This window comes from Ipomoea nil, unplaced genomic scaffold (assembly GCF_001879475.1).
Source record: "Ipomoea nil cultivar Tokyo-kokei standard unplaced genomic scaffold, Asagao_1.1 scaffold2928, whole genome shotgun sequence".
NCBI classification, from domain to species: Eukaryota; Viridiplantae; Streptophyta; class Magnoliopsida; order Solanales; family Convolvulaceae; genus Ipomoea; species Ipomoea nil.
In genome coordinates, this window is record NW_017619356.1 from 988,601 (window position 1) to 1,009,307 (window position 20,707).

Sequence of the window (20,707 nt, forward strand, 5' to 3'; positions counted from 1 at the left end):
TTATTTTTTTTCACTCATTGTTTATCATTTTTTTTTTTTGAGAAAACTCATTGTTTATCCTTGAGTACAGAGAATGCTTTCTTTTCTTTTCACGCTTTGTTTATCCTATAAAAAATTTATAATTTTTTTTCCGTTTGTTTGAGCTGAAATATCTGAGGTTTGATTATTTGAATTTGCACTTGTATTCTAGCAAATTGTATGTTTTTTTATATTCCATTGATGCTTGTGATTTTTATATTATTTTTTTGATTTTGTCATTTTCCTACCAATTTTCTGGAAAATGAATCAAACACACAAACACAAATTTCTGTTACGTAGCCAAACACCAGAAAGGAAAATGTTTTCTGGAAAATGACTCATTTTCTAGAAAACATTTTCCATAAGTCATTTTCCTGCTTTCCTAACGGACCCTTAAGGAATTAAATTATCAATTGGATTAGGATTAATTACTTAACTAATCCCTTAATTGAATTTGGATTACGGGGTGTCACATGGACCTTGAAAGGCGTAGAGATCAATTATTCCCCCTTGAGAAAGTTACTTTTGCCCTGGTCACCACGGTCAGGAGGCTAGTACCTTACTTTCAGGCCCACCAAGTTCGGCTCCTGACCGACTTACCCCTATCCAGTGTGCTGCACAGCCTGTCTTCATCCGGACGACTACTGAAGTGGGTCATGGAGCTTACCCAATATGGCATCGAATACGCTCCCCATCCATCCATCAAGTCCCAGGCCTTGGCTGATTTCATAGTGGACTGTACCGCACGCCCGGAAGAGAGCTTGTCCACCGAGTGACCTGAAGAGGCCGATTGGTGGGAGATACATACTGACGGCGCGGCTAGCGCCCGGCACTGTGGAGGCGGCATGATGATCACCACGCCAAAGGCTTTTCGCCTATATTATGCATTGCGGTATCAGTTCAGGGTTTCCAACAATGAAGCAGAGTACGAGGTGGTCACTGGGGGTTTGTGCCTTGCCATCGCACTCAAAGCTACTCGGGTGTGCGTGAAGACTGACTCCCGCCTCATAGTCAATTAATTGAATACCGAATGTGAAACCAAGGAGGAAAGGCTGAAATTATATAAGGACGTGGCTGAGGGGCTATTGGAAAGACTGGTCGCCCATGAGATCATCCACGTCCCCCGAGCACAGAACGTGGAAGCAGTCATTTTGTCAAAGTTGGCCTTCCGGGGCATACCCCGCATCTGTCGATGGCTTGTCGCACTGAGAATGTGGAGTGTCCGAGCATTGAAATACTGTCGGTTTGCACAGTCACACGGACGCTCGCTTCCCGATAGGATCGCAGGAATTAGTCTGAGTGGCCTTGGATGGCGGACATAATTAATCAGATACAACAGAAGGTAGAATTTCCCAATAATAAGGAGGACGTCGACCGTATAAGGAGAAGTGTAACACCCCGTGTTACGATCTTCAAGCCAGGATTAATTATGTAATTAATCCCGCCAAAAATAGTTAAAAAGGATTTAATTTAATTAGAATTCCCTTAATTAATTAATGTGGCCCACAATGGACCATGGACCCTTGTTTATAATAAGAACTTTAAGTTTGTTAGGAATAAAAGAAGTGGGCCTTTACTATTCAGATTCTAAGTAGGAGTCCTAAATCTATATATAGGGGGTTAGAAAGCTTTTAGAACCCTTCCCACCCATAGCACTCGAAATTCCCCAAGAGACCTAGCCAAGGAATTCCCCATCACCGGGCTTAGGGAGGATCGATTGAGGAAAGATCTTAGGAAGTTGTGAGAAGTTTAATTAAGCTAAAAAGGTAACCCATGTCTTACAAAATCTATTTTCCTTGCTATTGTTTATTGATTGGCTCCGTTGGTTGATTGAATGTGTGATTTTGTATGTATATCTTGTTAGAGCTTGTCTTTAGGTTTATATGGTAAATTCTTGCTATTCTTGATAATCTTGATGGTCTTGTGTGATGATTGACAGGTTCTTGTATTTACTTATGTTTAGGGCTTGTCCTTAGGATTTATATTGTGAATCTTGTTGTTGAGATGTTCTTGGCGTTCTTGGGTGGGTTTATGCATGTTCGGGTGTTATTCTAGGTTTAGGGCTTGTCGTTAAAGCTTGGTATGATCGAGTTCTTGAGGTTCTTGATGATCTTGAATCATTGTGTATTTATTCTTGATTCTTGGTATGATTAGTGCTTGTATTTGGGATTTAATTGTGTTGGTTCCTTGGCCTAATTCTTGTAGTTCAAGTCCCTATTGTTGTTGTTATGTATTGGGATGTATTTGGATTTGATTTTGGGTGTAATTGAGGAATTCCCGGGTTGGGAAAGTGCCGAGTTAACATCGTACCAGCGAGGGGTCGGTGATTGCTATAATCTGCAAGCGCACAGATTCAATCACAGTATAAATTCCTGAAGTATTCCAGGGTCGATCCCACGAAGAACACTATTAACTGTTATCTTAAATAATCAAATTGTTGATAAGGAAATTCGCAAATAAATAGAATTAATGTGATTAAAAGAATATTTATGAATTTAAAGCAAAGGGAAATTCCAATTGTGAGAAGACTAGGGATTTGGGTTCACCTATTAGATAATTAACTAACTTCCCAAGTATTGATTCTTATGACTATAGTGATGATTGTTTCAAATATATCTAATACTCCGTCGAGCTACTAGGTTGTATCCAATTAACTGTGATCATCCGTCGATATCTCACCAACATTAATTAAACCCATTAAACAACAATCAAATATCACCACAAATACCTAAAGATATGTCTAGTTTAGGTCAATTGTGTTTATCATACGAGTTCTAGGTTCATAATTCACCTATCAGTTCTTCTTAAAAACCTTAATATTAGAATTATGCAATGGCCAGTCACACAATCCACAATTAAAATACATAAAATAAATATAATCAAGTTCAATTATGAAATTAAAATTAGAAGAATCAACACATCATTAAGAATAATCAATTAATCTAATATAGGCTAATCCAAATCCCTAATTAAAGGTTCTAGCCAAAAATCATAATGCGAATTAACACTGTAAGTAATAAATTCTAAGTGCTACTAGGTACGAGGTATTTTTTATATAAGAGAGAAAAACGAAGAATTCAATCGGTGAGGAGAATTCAAGCCTGGATGTCGAAGGTAGCCGCACCAATCTTCTCTGCTTCTTCTTTGTTCCGTTTCTTCGCCGAACCCCAGGGACAAAAGCAATTCTCCCCCCAAAAAGGGTTTTTTTCCTTCTCTGCTTTTAGTGCTGCGCCATTCCCTCAGAAAAAAAAACAAAACAAATAATATAAATAAAATAATTATAACCTAATGATATACTTAATTAAATCTAAATATCAAAAAAACTTATTTAAATTAATAAAAAGTAACATTATCTTAATATTTATTAAAATCAATCTAAACTAGTAACACATAACTAAATATAATATTTATAATAAAATTAACCCTAAAACTTAATTTATTTATGCAAATCACTTACTAAAATTACTCTAAATAATGCCTAGAAATTAAGCTTATCAAACTTCCCCACACTCAAGGTTTTGCTTGTCCCCAAGCAAACATTTGCAATGAAGTCAAACTACCAACCATATCCATGTCAACTAGGCATTCAATTCAAGGGAGTTGGTAAACACATAATACTTCATGAGAGTTCAAAGTCATATGCACACAAGTCAATAGAGAATAGTAGTCCTCACGGTTGTTCACTCAATCTCTCATATATATATATATGTATAAGAAAGGTACACACCATCCTCTATTGAGAGTGCACTTACCATAGGCTTGCTTGTCCACCAAAACTCCACTACTAAAATTATATGAAAAACACGAGTCAAAAGGTCTTTATTTATGGGTTGTAATGGGGCCAAGGGTATGTGGTTTAACAAAGAAAGGATATATGGAAATAGAAATAAAGTCCAAGGAATTAGTAGAGCCATAATTTCACCATATCAAGAGCAAGAACTCGTATTCTACCCATACAATGAACTCTATTAAAACAAGCTATCACTGCTTCATTCCCCCTCATCATTTTCACTGATAAACAACTTTCAAAACCTCCATCTCTTTTTCATCATCTTTTTTTTTTCATTTGTTTTCTCTCTTTTTTCTCCTTTTTTCCTTTCTGGTAAAACCGAATAGATAGCTCATCATTTCCACATCACCCTCAATAGTACTCTTCCCATAATCATCAAATTTCTATCATGCCTTCATTGCTCATAAATCATTTTAAGAATAAAATGAGCACAAAAGTTTGGGCTAACAAGATTTTTCAACCCACAAAATTAGAATAGATCTCATTTTGTTCATTTTTTTCATTTTCACCCCCTTTGATCACAAACAATTCTTCACTCCAAGAAAACCAATTGTACAATCACCTTTCAACTCCAATCTCACTCATACTTAATCACTTTTGGTCACCTTGCACAAATAAATGAAATAATGACATCTACTGCCCCAAGGACGGGTTAAGAGGCTTCTTTTTATGAGCTAAGGTTCTTTGGAACTGGCTAATGAAGAAAAATGTCTTATATTTATTATAAAGCTCAAAATGGTTCACTAGGGGAAAATAACATGTACAAGGTTGTCGTCATTTTTAAGGCTATAAGGCTAAATCCTAATGCCTTAATCATTCTCGTGTCATCATATAACATGTAGCTATGAAATGGTATGAAGCAAGTTCTATAAGTAACACAATCAAAGAGGGTAAATAAACACTCAAAAATGAAAATAAGTTGCAGTGGGCAACCTCTAGGCTCAAAAGCTCACGGTGTGACAGAATTGGCTACCAACTCTATGCAAGCATACATATATCCAAACACATTCATTGATATTATGCACTCCCAAAACACTAGAACTTATCTCTCAATCAACATAGTCATTAGATGGCATTTTTTTAAAACTTTATTTTGCTAAGAAATTGCAGAAAAGTGAAGGAAATGATGCTGAGAATTCCAGAAAAATGCAGGAAATTAGTGCAGAAAATGTAGAAAGAAAAATGCAGAATTTTACTGTAGCGAAATGCAAAAATAATAGAGAAAATGCAGAAAATGTTGCAGATAATTGCAAGAAAAATGCAGAATTTTTTTTGATATTTTGCATAAAACTTGCAGAAAATATCCCCTAATCTTACTTTCCCTTCCCCACACTCAAACTCAACATTGTCCTCAATGTTAAATATAAAAGCAAGTATGAGAAAATGAAATAAACTGGAAACTCCCCTGTTAGTTGTCAGTTTCTTCCGGGACTGCCTTTTGGTGAAGCAACCATGAATGGTCTCTTTTTATCTCGTTCAATCTCTATGGCCTCATATGAACAAACTTTAGTCACCATGAAAGGACCAAACCATCTAGACTTCAATTTCTCTAGAAAAAGCTTAAGACAAGAATTAGACAACAAAACTTCTTGTCCTACATTGAATTCTCTCCAAAAATTATTTTTGTCATGCCAAGCTTTAGTCAATGTTCTCCACAATCTCTCTTCTTTTGCATGAAGTAAATGAGCATAAGAAAACATAAGAAAAGTATCATTGTTACTCAAAAATTCGTATTTGAACCGCAATGAAGGTGGTTTAAGTTCAAGTTGATGTGGTGTTTCACCAGGTGAATGCTTAACAAATTCTTCTAAAGGTTTCTCAATAAAATCAACAAAAAGACATGATTCATCAAAAGTTGGTAATTTTACAACCTTAGAGATAGAGAATTCCTCTTTTTCTTTACCTACTCTAAAAATCAATTTTCCTAAAGGCATATCAATTATTACTCCTCCTGTTAACAAAAATGGCCTACCAAGTATAAGGGATGTATCTGTATCACTATCCATATCAAGAATCAGAAAATCAGCAGGAAAATAAAATTTACCAACTTTTACCAAGATATCCTCCACTACTCCAAGCGGGTACTTGACTGATCTATCAGCAAGTTGAAGAGAGATTGTTGTTGGCTTCATTTCAGATATTTCCAACTTATTGAAAAGAGTTAAAGGCATAAGGTTAATACTGGCACCTAGATCACATAAGCATTTATCAACAACAGTATTACCAATAGTGCAAGGAATAGAAAAACTTCCTGGATCCATTAGCTTAGGAGGTAATTTGCTTTGTAGAATAGCACTACACTCCTCATTTAAGTGCACAGTAGCAAACTCTTCCAGTTTCTTTTTATTCGACACAATTTCCTTAATGTACTTGGCATAAGATGGCATATTGGCAATTGCTTCTGCAAAAGGAATATTAATCTGCAATTTTTTAAAAACCTCTAAGAATCTTTTGAAGTTATTATCCTGGCTCCTCTTTTGTAACCTCTGTGGATATGGAATGGGGGGTAAATAAGGTTTTACTGTAGAGAAAGTAAGGTTTTGATCACTAGAATTCTCTTTAGGCACTTGTTCCTCTTCTTTATCACTCTCTTTTTCACTCATGGCTTCTTTTTCTTTCAAAACTTCATTCAAAATCTTACCACTTCTCAAGGTGACAGCCATAGCTCCTTCCCTAGGGTTTATTTCAGTGTTACTAGGAAACTTACCTCGATCTTTTTCTTCAACCAATTTAGCCAACTGACCTACTTGCAACTCTAAATTATGAATGGATGTTTGGCTGGATTGAGCAAACTTATCAATTTTTGCATCCATTTTCTTCATCATAGTGTCCTGGCTAGCCATGTATTGCATGAACATCTCCTGAAATTGAGGCTTTTTCTCCTGAGCAGGAAGTTGAGACTGTTGTGGTACAGGTGGCTGCTGGAAAGGTCTGTATTGCTGCTGCTGGAATCCTGATGGTCCTTGTTGCTGGAATCCGGGTGGTCCCATTGGTCTTGCATTACCTTGATCTCTCCATGAGAAGTTAGGGTGATTTCGCCAACCTGGATTATATGTATTAGAAAATGGATCATTTCTTGGTTGTTGCCTACCCATGTTGGATCCCATGTAATAAGCTTCCTCATAAGATGGTTGTGATGACTCTGCATTCATACAAACAGAAGAATTATGACCATATGTATTGCAATAAGAACAAAATTCTCTAATTCGAACTATCACGAGTCATCAATAAGTTCATCTGTTTAGTCAATTCAGCCACTTGTGTTGTCAACTCAGATTGTGTGCTAATTTCATGCACAGCAGTCCTTCGACCTCTCACTGCCTTTTGTCGAGAATTAGTAGCTAAGCTCTCATAGATAGCTTCTAATTCATCACTATTTTTATCACCTGTGTATCCACCTGCAGCAGTATCTACAAGAGACTGACAATTAGGAGTTAAACCATCATAAAAGAATTGTGTCAACAATAACAATGGGAATTGATGGTGTGGACATTGTGTTAAAAGCAATTTAAAACGATCCCACGCTTCATGAAATAATCCACCCTCTCTTTGAGTGAAAGTGCATATCCTACTCCTATAGTCCATTGTCTTTTGAGATGAATAATATTTAAACATGAAAGCATTGTAAACATCATCCCAAGTTCTTAAAGAACCCTCTGGTAAATTTAACAACCATTGCCTAGCATCGTCCCTCATGCAATATGGAAAACATTTCATTCTAAGCTCTTCTTCAGATAAATTATTTAAAGGTAAAGTTTGTACCGTACTATAGAGCTCACGCATGAAACTCAAAGCATCTTCACTTCCCAAACTGTTAAAGGTCGGGAGCATATTCAGATGGAAGGTCTTGAGTTCATAATTTCTAGCTGCATCAGATAATTGAATGCAAGAAGGATTAACAGCTATTACCGGTCTTTGGATGTCTCGAAGACGTGGTTGAGCTACTTGATTTTGAGGAAGTGGAACTATTGGTGGTACGGGGTCATCCAGTTGAACAACTCTATTGCTTTCAGCCATTTCAAGCCGCCTTCGTACCCTATTTTTTCTGCAAGTACGCTCAATTTCAAGATCAATAGGAAATAATTCAGCGTTTTTATGCCTCAGTGATCGCCTTAAGTTCATAAACAGAATAAAATAAAATAAAAATAGGAAAAAAAAAACTTAATAAAAATAAGAATAAAATAATAACGAGCCTAACAACATAAATAAATTTGAAAAGAAAATCTTAAAGAAAACAGTTTAATTAAGTGTTCCCCGGCAACGGCGCCAAAAACTTGATTGCTATAATCTGCAAGCGCACAGAGTCAATCACAGTATAAATTCCTGGAGTATTCCAGGGTCGATCCCACGAAGAACATTATTAACTGTTATCTTAAATAATCAAATTGTTGATAAGGAAAATCGCAAATAAATAGAATTAATGTGATTAAAAGAATATTTATGAATTTAAAGCAAAGGGAAATTCCAATTGTGAGAAGACTAGGGATTTGGGTTCACCTATTAGATAATTAACTAACTCTCCCAAGTATTGATTCTTATGACTATAGTGATGATTGTTTCAAATATATCCTAATACTCCGTCGAGCTACTAGGTTGTATCCAATTAACTGTGATCATCCGTCGATATCTCACCAACATTAATTAAACCCATTAAATAACAATCAAATAACACCACAAATACCTAAAGCTATGTCTAGTTTAGGTCAATTGTGTTTATTATACGAGTTCTAGGTTCATAATTCACCTGTCAGTTCTTCTTATAAACCTTAATATTAGAATTATGCAATGGCTAGTCACACAATCCACAATTAAAATACATAAAATAAATATAATCAAGTTCAATTATGAAATTGAAATTAGAAGAATCAACACATCATTAAGAATAATCAATTAATCTAATATAGGCTAATCAAAATCCCTAATTAAAGGTCCTAGCCAAAAATCATAATGCGAATTAACACTGTAAGTAATAAATTCTAAGTGCTACTAGGTACGAGGTATTTTTTATATAAGAGAGAAAAACGAAGAATTCAATCGGTGAGGAGAATTCAAGCCTGGATGTCGAAGGTAGCCGCACCAATCTTCTCTGCTTCTTCTTCGTTCCGTTTCTTCGCCGAACCCCAGGGACAAAAGCAATTCTCCCCCCAAAAAGGGTTTTTTTCCTTCTCTGCTTTTAGTGCTGCGCCATTCCCTCAGAAAAAAAAAACAAAACAAATAATATAAATAAAATAATTATAACCTAATGATATACTTAATTAAATCTAAATATCAAAAAAAAAAAACTTATTTAAATTAATAAAAAGTAACATTATCTTAATATTTATTAAAATCAATCTAAACTAGTAACACATAACTAAATATAATATTTATAATAAAATTAACCCTAAAACTTAATTTATTTATGCAAATCACTTACTAAAATTACTCTAAATAATGCCTAGAAATTAAGCTTATCAGTCAGTGGGGAGACGAATCCCCACCTGACCACCTGCCAGTACCTGTCCCCCGTACCAGAGGGTGGACAACCACCTGCCGTGTACCCGCTGGTACAAGACCACCCACCGGCGGGTGGACGGCGGGTGGTTGACCACCCGCTGGTACAGGCGGTGTATCGTGTTGTTTTACCCCGTTTGTTGGTTCCCGGTGCCCCATTGTGCCCCATTTGGTGTTTATGAGTCTCGTATGATGTTTCGGGTACCGTATTAGAAATTGTGTGTAGCGGATATTGTTGTTATTGAGCTTTGATTGTTGTCGTTGTTGAGAATTGACTACTGTTATTGATTGGGTGTTGATGATTGCTATTATCATTGAGCGTTGATTGTTGTGATTGATTTGTCCATGATGAGAAAAGAGATGTGATTAGTGGAAAACATTTGTTTGCAGTTAGCACAACAACTGCTCGGTCGTTGTGCTATTGGAACAGACCACCCTTGATTAGTTTGCTAAAGGCATATATCAAGTTATTAAGCGTTGCGGTGCTATGTCATTGTGCTATAGGCATGACCCCTTGATTATTGTGCTATAGGCACAGATCATGTGTTAATGGTACTGCGGCGCTATCAAATCGGTGGTTTTGTAACACCCCAGATTTTCAAGACTTTTAAAACTTATATAATAAAGATAGAATCTCATTAAATCCCAAAATACGATACAAAGAGTACAGGGTGCGATGCAACACCCGAGCTAGAGAACTCGGGTGCACAGGCTAAATTCCGAAACCTCAATCAGTATCAATACTAAATCATGGCACGCAGGCCGAAAGGGAAAGCTATCTAAGCTACGCCCCAAGCTTCTAGCGCGCTCCAGTGATCTATTCGTCCGTGCCTGAAAGCCAAATATATCTGTTCAGCGGGAGATGCTGGTAACCCACTCCAACGCATTGAAATACAATACATATAGATATATATATAGATATACGAAAACCATTTTGAACATGAAGATATATCCTACGAACTCTAGCTTTTAAAACAGGGATAGACTCAACAGATAGAGCTAAGCACAGACAGCAGTTATACCAAGCATATACAGTTTACAACAGGCAAGACAGATAAGATAAGCACAATTAATAATCATAACCCAACATATACGATGCGCAATATAAATCCCATAGTCTCATCCCCAAGATACTCATAACAACAACTCATCTATACTTCATCACATAGCACACTTTGTTGGCGCCACAGGACTAATCGCATGCCCATACATGAGGGTCAGCGCATATAGCTCTGACACGGCCCTGCAGCACCCTGCCCCGTATCGCAACACGGAGGGGTCGATCGCAACCGACCGATGAACCGCAGCTCATCATAGTTTGATCACAACCAAACAGTGGACCGCAGCCCAAGAGTATGTCATCTGACAGCAGCCAGGAAATATGAACCGCAACTCATGTAGAAACGTTTGATCGCAACCAAATGGTGGACCGCAGCCCAAGAGTGTAAATCTGACCGCAGCCAGCTTTTGAACCGCAGCTCAGGAATAACCAATCCGATCGCAACCGGATTGGGGTATCATGCACACATAACACATAGCAAGCACATGCAACCCACATTAACATATTGGGAAGGGGGGGAAACGTATAACAAAACCTATGCATGATCCTTCACATACTAAGAATGATACTAAGGGGTTCATGCTTCCTTCACCTAGGTCAACGGGATACCAATTCAACTAGTATGCAATATATACGACTCACACAACCTACGAACGGTACCCGAAATACCAAACTAGATATATGCACGATGGACGGAGTCCGTTGGGACACCACGGGGGTCCTGGGAACATCAAACAGGGAAGCCAAAATCCCAAGGTGGGGTACAAACCAGCGGGTAGCCGGTGGGTGAGGGGTCACCCGCCGGCGGCACTGTTCCGGGCAGCGGGTGCCCGGCGGGCAGCTGCCCGCCCGCCCGCTGCCCACTGCCGGCGAGGCCTCTTTTGGCCGTGGGTAGGTGGCGGGTCCCCTACCCCCCACTGACTCTTTTTCACCAAAAACGCCTCGGGAACCTTTGTGGAACACGAAACCATGCTTAGACACTTTCAAACGCAATTGATAACACACGTAGACAATTAACGGATCAAAATCAAGAAACATACGGCACATAACCTATCATGCTTTTCTAAACATAATCAACACACAATCATGCGAATTCCCACCCAATATACCAAGAATAATACCATACGAATTCCACGATATACCCTAGGGTTCTAATTATTTTTAAATCAACAAGAACACAATTCATCTTCCAAAATCAAGATTCGGTAGGAATATCATATAACTATCATGAACCTCATATAATCATTAAGAACATCAAGAACACCATATAGCTATCAAGAACGTCATATAATCGTCAAGAACACCATAATTATCAAGAACCTCTCATCATCAAGATCACCCATGGAATCATCCTACCAATCATCAATAATAATATCACAAATCATCAATACACAATAATATGGGGAAATCCTAAGAGGGGAATCATAGCTATGAAAATAGGTTTTGTTGAGACATGGGTTACCTTTTAGCCTTAATTAATTCCTTGGCTATGAAGGGTCTTTCTTGAAGCTTTCTTCTTTCTTGATTTCTCCTAGGGGAATTCTTGGAACTTCTTGTGTGGTGAGGGATTATTGTGGTGGGGGGTCCTAGGTGCCTCCTTATGTTCCCTATTTATATATCTAAGAGTCTTACTTAGGGCCTAATTACTATAGGTTTGCTAACTCTATTCCTTTTAGGACTAAGGATTGGGTTTAGGGATATGGGCCCATGGACTATGGTGGGCCTTTCCTAATTAATTATTGTAATTTAATTCTTTCTTTTGGGTAATTGGTTAAATGATTAATTGGTTTTAGGGATCGTAACACGGGGTGTTGCACTCTCCCCCCCTCCCCCCCCCCCCCCCTTAACAGGAAGCTTCGTCCCCGAAGCTTGGTCCTTGTCGAGTGACTTCTTCTTAGTTACCTGGAGTGAAAAGTTCGGGGTAGTGTTCCTTCATTGTGTCCTTGAGTTCCCATGTCGCTTCCTCGGTCCCATGGTTGGTCCAGAGGACTTTCACCATTTCTCTGGCTCGACGTCGGGTGGTTCTTGACTTGGTGTCCAGGATTCTCACGGGTTTTTCTTCGTACACTAGTGACTCGTCGAGGTCCACGACCTCGGGTTGAAGCACGTGGCTTGGGTCATGCACGTATTTCTTTAGCTGGGATATGTGGAATACGTTGTGTACTCGTTCTAGTTCAACGGGTAGAGCGAGGCGATAGGCTAGGTTCCCAACTCTTTCTATGATTTCATAGGGGCCGATAAATCGTGGGCTGAGTTTCCCTTTTCTTCCGAATCTCATCACCCCCCGTGTGGGCGAGATTCTCAACCAGACCTTGTTCCCGGTGTTGAATTCGACTTGTTTCCTCCTTAGGTCGGCGTAGGACTTCTGGCGGTCCTGGGCAGCCTTCATCCTTTCCTGGATGTGTTTGACCTTGGTTATGGTATCTTGTAGGTATTGGGGCCCTAGTGCTACTGGGTCGACCATGTCTTCCCAACATAAGGGGGTTCTACACTTTTGTCCGTATAAGGCTTCGTAGGGCGCCATACGAATGCTTGCGTGGTAGCTGTTGTTGTATGAGAATTCAATAAGGTCTAGGTGTTCCTCCCATGTCCCCTGAAAGTCTAACACACAGGCTCTTAACATGTCTTCGAGAGTCTGAATGGTTCTCTCGGTTTGGCCGTCAGTGGTGGGGTGGAAGGCGGTGCTCAGTTTTAGTTGTGTCCCCAAAGCTAATTGCAGCGATTTCCAGAATTGTGAGAGAAACCAGGAGTCTCTATCGGACACGATGTTCCGGGGGACTCCGTGGTACTTTACTACTCGGCTCAAGTAGGCTTGGGCTAGTTGTGTCATTGTCCATGTTTCCTTCATGGCAATGAATCGCGCCGTTTTGGTTAGTCGGTCCACTATGACCCGAATTTTATCCTTGCCGGTTTTTGTTGGGGGTAGCCCTCCGACGAAGTCCATGGATATGGAATCCCATTTTCCTTGTGGTATCTCAAGGGGTTGTACGAGTCCCTTGGGTTTGCATCGTTCGGCCTTCACCCCTTGGCAATTCAGGCATTTGGCCACGAAATCTGCGATTTCCTTTTTCATGTTGGGCCACCAAAATGATCTTTTCACATCTTGGTATAGTTTGTCACCCCCTGGGTGAACTGAGTATGGGGAGTTGTGCCCTTCTTCCAAGATCTGTTGTTTCAGGTGGGCGTGCGTCGAGGGCACGCACCACCTACCCTGGTAACGGAGACTGCCGTCTTCGTGTATTTCGAAGGGCCCTTCCTTCCCCTGGGTTAGGTCGAGACGGATTTTATCTAGTTCCGGATCCTGCTGTTGTCCTATTTTGATTTCCTCGAAGAGTGTAGGTATGATTTGCTTGTTGAATAAGTGGATGTCGGGGTGGATTTGATCTTGCTCTATTATTTCCAAATTCAGTCTTTGGAAGTCCTTGTACAGCTGGTCCGGTAGGATCCAGGTGGTGTTGAGGGAGTGGTTAGTCTTTCTGCTTAAGGCGTCTGCCACAATGTTAGCTTTCCCCTCGTGGTATTGGATGTCTAGATCATAGTCTTTTATGAGTTCTAGCCACCTTCGTTGTCTCATGTTTAGGTCTTTCTGGGTGAAGATGTACTTTAGGCTCTTATGGTCCGTGTAAATCTTGCATTGCACCCCATATAAGTAATGCCTCCAAATTTTTAGTGCGAACACGATAGCGGCTAGTTCGAGGTCGTGGGTGGGGTAATTCTCTTCGTGGGTTTTGAGTTGCCTGGATGCGTATGCTATTACCCTGCCTTTTTGCATTAGCACGCACCCCAATCCCTTTTTGGACGCGTCACTGAAGACCTCGAACCCTTCCTCCCCGAAGGGGATGGCGAGCACGGGTGCCGTGGTTAGCTTATCCTTCAATTCTTGAAAGGCCGAGATGCAGTCGTTGTCCCATCGGAAGGGGGTTTCCTTTTTCATGAGTTTGTTGAGGGGTTGGGCTATCCTGGTGAAGTCGGGTACAAACCTCCTGTAGTAGCCAGCCAAGCCTAGGAAGCTTTGGACTTCGGAGAGTGAGCTTGGTGTGGTTCATTCCTTAACGGCACGGATTTTGGCGGGGTCCACCTTAATTCCTTCCTTGGCTATCACGTGGCCTAGGAAGGCCACACTGTCTTTCCAGAATTTGCATTTAGTGAACTTGGCGTATAGTTGGTGCTCTCTTAGAGTTTGCAGGGTTATGCGGAGGTGTCTTTCATGTTCTTCCTTGTTTCGGGAGTAGACTAGGATGTCGTCAATGAATACAATGACGAAGTCATCCAAGTGGGGTCGGAATACTCGGTTCATGAGGTCTATGAATATGGCGGGTGCGTTGGTGAGTCCGAAGGGCATTACTGTGAATTCATAGTGGCCGTAACGTGTCTGGAAGGCCGTTTTCTTAATGTCCGGTTTGGCCACTTGTATTTGGTGATATCCGGACCTTAGGTCAACTTTTGAGAATACCCCTGCCCCTTTTAGTTGGTCGAACAAGTCATCGATCCGGGGAAGAGGGTACCTATTCTTTATTGTGACTTGGTTAAGTTCCCGGTAGTCGATGCACAGGCGCATGCTTCCATCCTTCTTTTTAACAAATAGTACTGGTGCCCCCCATGGGGAGGTGCTGGGGCGGATGTACCCTTTATCTAGTAATTCCTGTAGTTGCGTTTTTAGTTCCTTCATTTCTTTTGGTGCCAACCTGTAGGGTGGTTTAGAGATTGGGGCAGCGCACGGTATGAGGTCTATGGTGAACTCGACTTCTCTGGCTGGGGGTGCCCCAGGGATTTCGTCCGGAAAGACGTCGGTGAATTCGTTTACCACTGGAATGGTTTGTGGTTCGGGGGTTTTGGTGTTGAGGTCCTCGACCGAGCATAGGAAGGCCTCGCTTCCCTTGTTTAGATATTTCTTCATTTTCATCATGTTCACCAATTTGATTCCTGATTCCTGGGGGGTCCCGCGGTGTGATACCCTTTTACCGTTTGGTCCCCGTAGGACCACCTTTTGTTCTCCGCATAGGATTTGTGCTTGGAATTTCCCTAGCCAGTCCATGCCCAAGATCACTTGTACCCCATCCAGTTTGAATTGTATTAAGTTGCTGGGAAATTCCACCCCTTGGATGGTAATCATTACGTTCTCGTACATGCGGTCGCATTTTATGATTTCACCGGAGGCCACCTTGACCTGAAGTCGGACCTTGGTGCTGGTGTTGAGGCCGAGCTGAGTGGAAAACTCGGTTGCTATAAACGAGTTGGTAGCCCCCGAGTCAAATAATATAGTGGCGGGGGTGGCGTGTACCAGGACGGTTCCGGAGACTATGTTGCTGTCTCCGATCCTGGCTTTGCTTAAAGTAAGGATCCTTTCCTGAATGGTTGGCGTTGATACCTTGTGAGGTGAGATGGCCCTGGGGTTCTTAGGCCCTCGGGTGGGGTTGGTGTGATCCCCTTCAGGTTTCCTTTTGTACCCCAGGCGTGTCTCCCGGGGTTGGTTTGATACTTGTTGTAGTTGGGATGTCTTGGCATAGGCTTCCCCGAGGGTCCTTGGCTCTTGTGTGGCCAGGGCTTTTTGGTGTTTGGGATCAAGGCCTGTTATGAACTTCTTGATCTTGATCCTCTCGGTGGGTACTAGCTCGGGGATGAGGCGAGCCAGCCAGTGGAATCGTTGGTAGTATTCCGTGATTGGGGCTGCACCTTGTTTTAGGTGGAGGAACTCTTCATATACGGTGGCTCTTAGATGATTGGGGTAGAATTGTTCTCGTAGTCGTGTTTTTAGGGTTTCCCAGTTAAATTCGTGGTTTTGTTCACATGCGGGTCCCTCGTGGGTCCACCAGGCATCGGCCTCGTGCCTGAAGTAGAAGGAGGCTATTCTGACTTGGTGGTCTTCTGGGTATTCGGTTGCCCGGAATATCTTGTCAAAAATTCCGATCCATTCCTCGAGGACCGTGGGGACTTCGTTCCCCGAGAGGGTGGGTGGTTGATGCGCCGAGACTTGCTGGTGGATTTCCAAGTTCTCGTTTGTTGTAAAGGGTTGGGGAATGGTAGTACTCAGTGCCTGGGCAATTTGGACCAGGCGTTGTAGATTCTGTGTCAAGAATTCCTGAGTGGGGAGTTTCGGTGTTCCTGTCTGTCTCCTTTTCGGTGCCATCCTCGTGTTCATCCAGATTTTCAAGACTTTTAAAACTTATATAATAAAGATAGAATCTCATTAAATCCCAAAATACGATACAAAGAGTACGGGGTGCTATGCCACACCCGAGCTAGAGAACTCGGGTGCACAGGCGAAACATCAATTAGTATCAATACTAAATCATGGCACGCAGGCCGAAAGGGAAAGCTATCTAAGCTACGCCCCAAGCTTCTAGCGCGCTCCAATGATCTATTCGTCCGTGCCTGAAAGCCCAATATATATGTTCAGCGAGAGATGCTAGTAACCCACTCCAACGCGTTGAAATACAATACATATAGATATATATATATAGATATACGAAAACCATTTTGAACATGAAGATATATCCTACGAACTCTAACTTTTAAAACAGGGATAGACTCAACAGATAGAGCTAAGCACAGACAGCAGTTATACCAAGCATATACAGTTTACAACAGGCAAGACAGATAAGATAAGCACAATTAATAATCATAACCCAACATATACGATCCCCAGTATAAATCCCATAGTCTCATCCCCAAGATACTCATAACAACAACTCATCCATACTTCATCACATAGCACACTTTGTTGGCGCCACAGGACCAATCGCATGCCCATACATGAGGGTCAGCGCATATAGCTCTGACACGGCTCCGCAGCACCCTGCCCCGTATCGCAACACGGAGGGGTCGATCGCAACCGACCCATGAACCGCAGCTCATCATAGTTTGATCGCAACCAAACAGTGGACCGTAGCCCAAGAGTATGTCATCTGACCGCAGCCAGGAAATATGAACCGCAACTCATGTAGAAACATTTGGTCGCAACCAAACGATGGACCGCAGCCCAAGAGTGTAAATCCGACCGCAGCCAGCTTCTGAACCGCAGCTCAGGAATAACCAATCCGATCGCAACCGGATTTGGGTATCATGCACACATAACACATAGCAAGCACATGCAACCCACATTAACACATTGGGAAGGGGGAGGAAACGTATACAAAACCTATGCGTGATCCTTCACATACTAAGAATGATCCTAAGGGGTTCATGCTTCCTTCACCTAGGTCAACGGGATACTAATTCAACTAGTATGCAATATATACGACACACACAACCTACGAACGGTACCCGAAATATCAAACTAGACATAGGCACGATAGACGGAGTCGGTTGGGACACCACAGGGGTCGGGGGAACATCAAACGGGGAAGCCAAAATCCCAAGGTGGGGTACAAACCAGCGGTTAGCCGGTGGGTGAGGGGTCACCCGCCGGCGGCACTGTTCCGGGCAGTGGGTGCCCGGCGGGCAGCTGCCCGCTGCCGGCGAGGCCTCTTTTAGCCGTGGGTAGATGGCGGGTCCCCTACCCCCACCTACCCCCCACTGACTTTTTTTCACCAAAAACGCCCCGGGAACCTTTGTGGAACCCGAAACCATGCTTAGACACTTTCAAACGCAATTGATAACACACGTAGACAATTAACGGATCATAATCAAGAAACATACGACACATAACATATCATGCTTTTCTAAACATAATCAACACCCAATCATGCGAATTCTCACCCAATATACCCAGAATAATACCATACGAATTCCACGATATACCCTAGGGTTCTAATTATTTTTAAATCAACAAGAACACAATTCATCTTCCAAAATCAAGATTCGGTAGGAATATCATATAACTATCAAGAACCTCATATAATCATTAAGAACATTAAGAACACCATATAACTATCAAGAACGTCATATAATCATCAAGAACACCATAATTATCAAGAACCTCTCATCATCAAGATCACCCATGGAATCATCCCACCAATCATTAATAATAATATCACAAATCATCAATACACAATAATATGGGGAAATCCTAAGAGGGGAATCATAGCTATGAAAATAGGTTTTGTTGAGACATGGGTTACCTTTTAGCCTTAATTAATTCCTTGGCTATGAAGGGTCTTTCTTGAAGCTTTCTTCTTTCTTGATTTCTCCTAGGGGAATTCTTGGAACTTCTTGTGTGGTGAGGGATTATTGTGGTGGGGGGTCCTAGGTGCCTCCTTATGTTCCCTATTTATATATCTAAGAGTCTTACTTAGGGCCTAATTACTATAGGTTTGCTAACTCTATTCCTTTTAGGACTAAGGATTGGGTTTAGGGATAAGGGCCCATGGACTATGGTGGGCCTTTCCTAATTAATTATTGTGATTTAATTCTTTCTTTTGGGTAATTGGTTAAATGATTAATTGGTTTTAGGGATCGTAACACGGGGTGTTACAGGTTTTGTTGGTGGTATGTTGGTGGGAAGCATGCGTGCTCCGGAGGAAGAAGGGAGGCGATATAAGGGTGGCCTGCAGGTACAGGTTGGAACTGATAGAAGGATGGAGAGGAGTGAAGGTTGGAACTTGGTATAAGGTTGGAACATGGACATGTGTGTTGTTACTGTCTGTTATTGTTGTTGAGCCTTATTATTGTCTTGTTTGTTATTGAGCCTTATTACTGTCCTATCGTGTGGTTTTAGGTTGCATGCTAGTATCCTTATGTTGTTTTATGGTGTCCAGTTTGTTTTCCGTGTCCCGAGTCTTGATATTGGTTTAAAGCTAGCGTTGCCTAGGATTATATATGTATTCCAATATCAAAATGATTTTTCTTATATCTACCCATATTGTACTCAACGCGTGGGAGTGGGTTGCCAGCATTATTCGCTGATGGTTGTTACACCATATGTTTTTCAAGTACTGACCAGTAGCTTCGAAGTGCGCTATATGGACTTGCAGATTTAGCATTAGTTAGTTCTAGTCATAGTTGCTCTAGCCTGTGTGCCTTGAATTGTATTTGATTATTAATTATGGATTATGCTTAGATTAGTTAGTTGTAGCATGTGCATCTAGGTTCTCCAGCCTAGATGTGGCATAGCACCCCGATACTTATGATGTTAGTTTCCGCTCTGTTGGGTATTAATGATAGATTCGCCTTTATTTCATAAGCTTTAAATGTTTTAAAAATTTGGGGTGTTACAAGAAGGGCCCTGTCATTCAAAATGGTATATGGGCAGCTATACAAGCGATCCTATGGTAGCCCATTGTTGTGTTGTCTGCTCCCCGATGAAGCTAAGCTCGCAACGGTAGTGGCACACCTAGGGATTTGCACGGCCCACCAAGGGGCCAACACTTTGGCCCGTAAGCTCATCATTCAAGGTTATTACTGGCCGACTATGGTGAAGGACTGTATCGACGAAGTAATGAAGTGCCCAACTTGTCAGGCGTTCGCCAAAAAAGGTACTCGACCGGCCACCTTTTATACCCCAGTCACCACAGCTATTCCGTTTGCTAAATGGGGGGTTGATTTTATCGGACCACTACCACAAGCGCCCGGCCGGGTATGATTTTGAATAGCGGTCGTGGATTACTTCACTAAATGGGCGGAGGCCCCCTTGGCTACCATCACTGAGTATCAGTGTCGCCGATTCATTTGGAAGGACATTATATGTAGGTTCAGACTGCCCGAACAGCTAGTCACAGACAACGGCCGCAGTTTGACAATAGGACATTTGCGACATTTTTTGTGCAAAATGGGATCCGGCACATGAAGGTATCCGTAGCCTATCCCCAGATGAACGGGCAGATCGAAAATTTGAACAGCACCCTCCTGGACGGGTTGCGAAAGAAGCTGGAGGAATTGGGCAGCACATGGGTCGAGTAGTTGGAAAAGGTGCTATGGACTTAACGGACAACTCCCCAAAGGGCGACCGCGGAGACCCCCTTCGCGTTGGCATACGGAATCGAGGCTATGGTCCCAACTGAGCTCCTGGTACCTAGTCGGTGTGTCCTCTTATACAACGATGAGGATAATGAGGAGATTTTGCAAATCGAGAAGAATTTCTTAGAGGAAAGGCGGGACATGGCTTATGTTCGGATGGCCGAGTACCAACAGGCTGTCAAGCATTAACAAGATAAAAGAGCTAAAGTAAGATACCCTCAGGTGGGAGACCCCGTGCTTAGGAATCGAGAGGCCAGTCACCCCACTGAAGGCGGAAAGATAGCAATTAGGTGGGAAGGATCATACAAGATAGCAATCCAAGTTTACCCCAGGACCTACCGGCTGGAAACAGTTGAGCGTGAACCTATAGAGCGCATGTGGAATGGCCACCATCTCAAGAAGTTCTACTAATAAGCGACTGGTCGCGATATTTTCTTTTGCTTTCGTTTAGT

General features: G+C 41.6%; 1 protein-coding gene across 1 annotated transcript; it reads right to left on the reverse strand.

The window, feature by feature from the left end:
* Positions 1–5,223: 5,223 nt before the first annotated feature.
* Positions 5,224–6,471, reverse strand: LOC109162256. The gene has a single exon (XM_019310975.1). The coding sequence runs from the start codon at positions 6,469–6,471 to the stop codon at positions 5,224–5,226; it is 1,248 nt and encodes a 415-aa protein (XP_019166520.1).
* Positions 6,472–20,707: the final 14,236 nt, after the last annotated feature.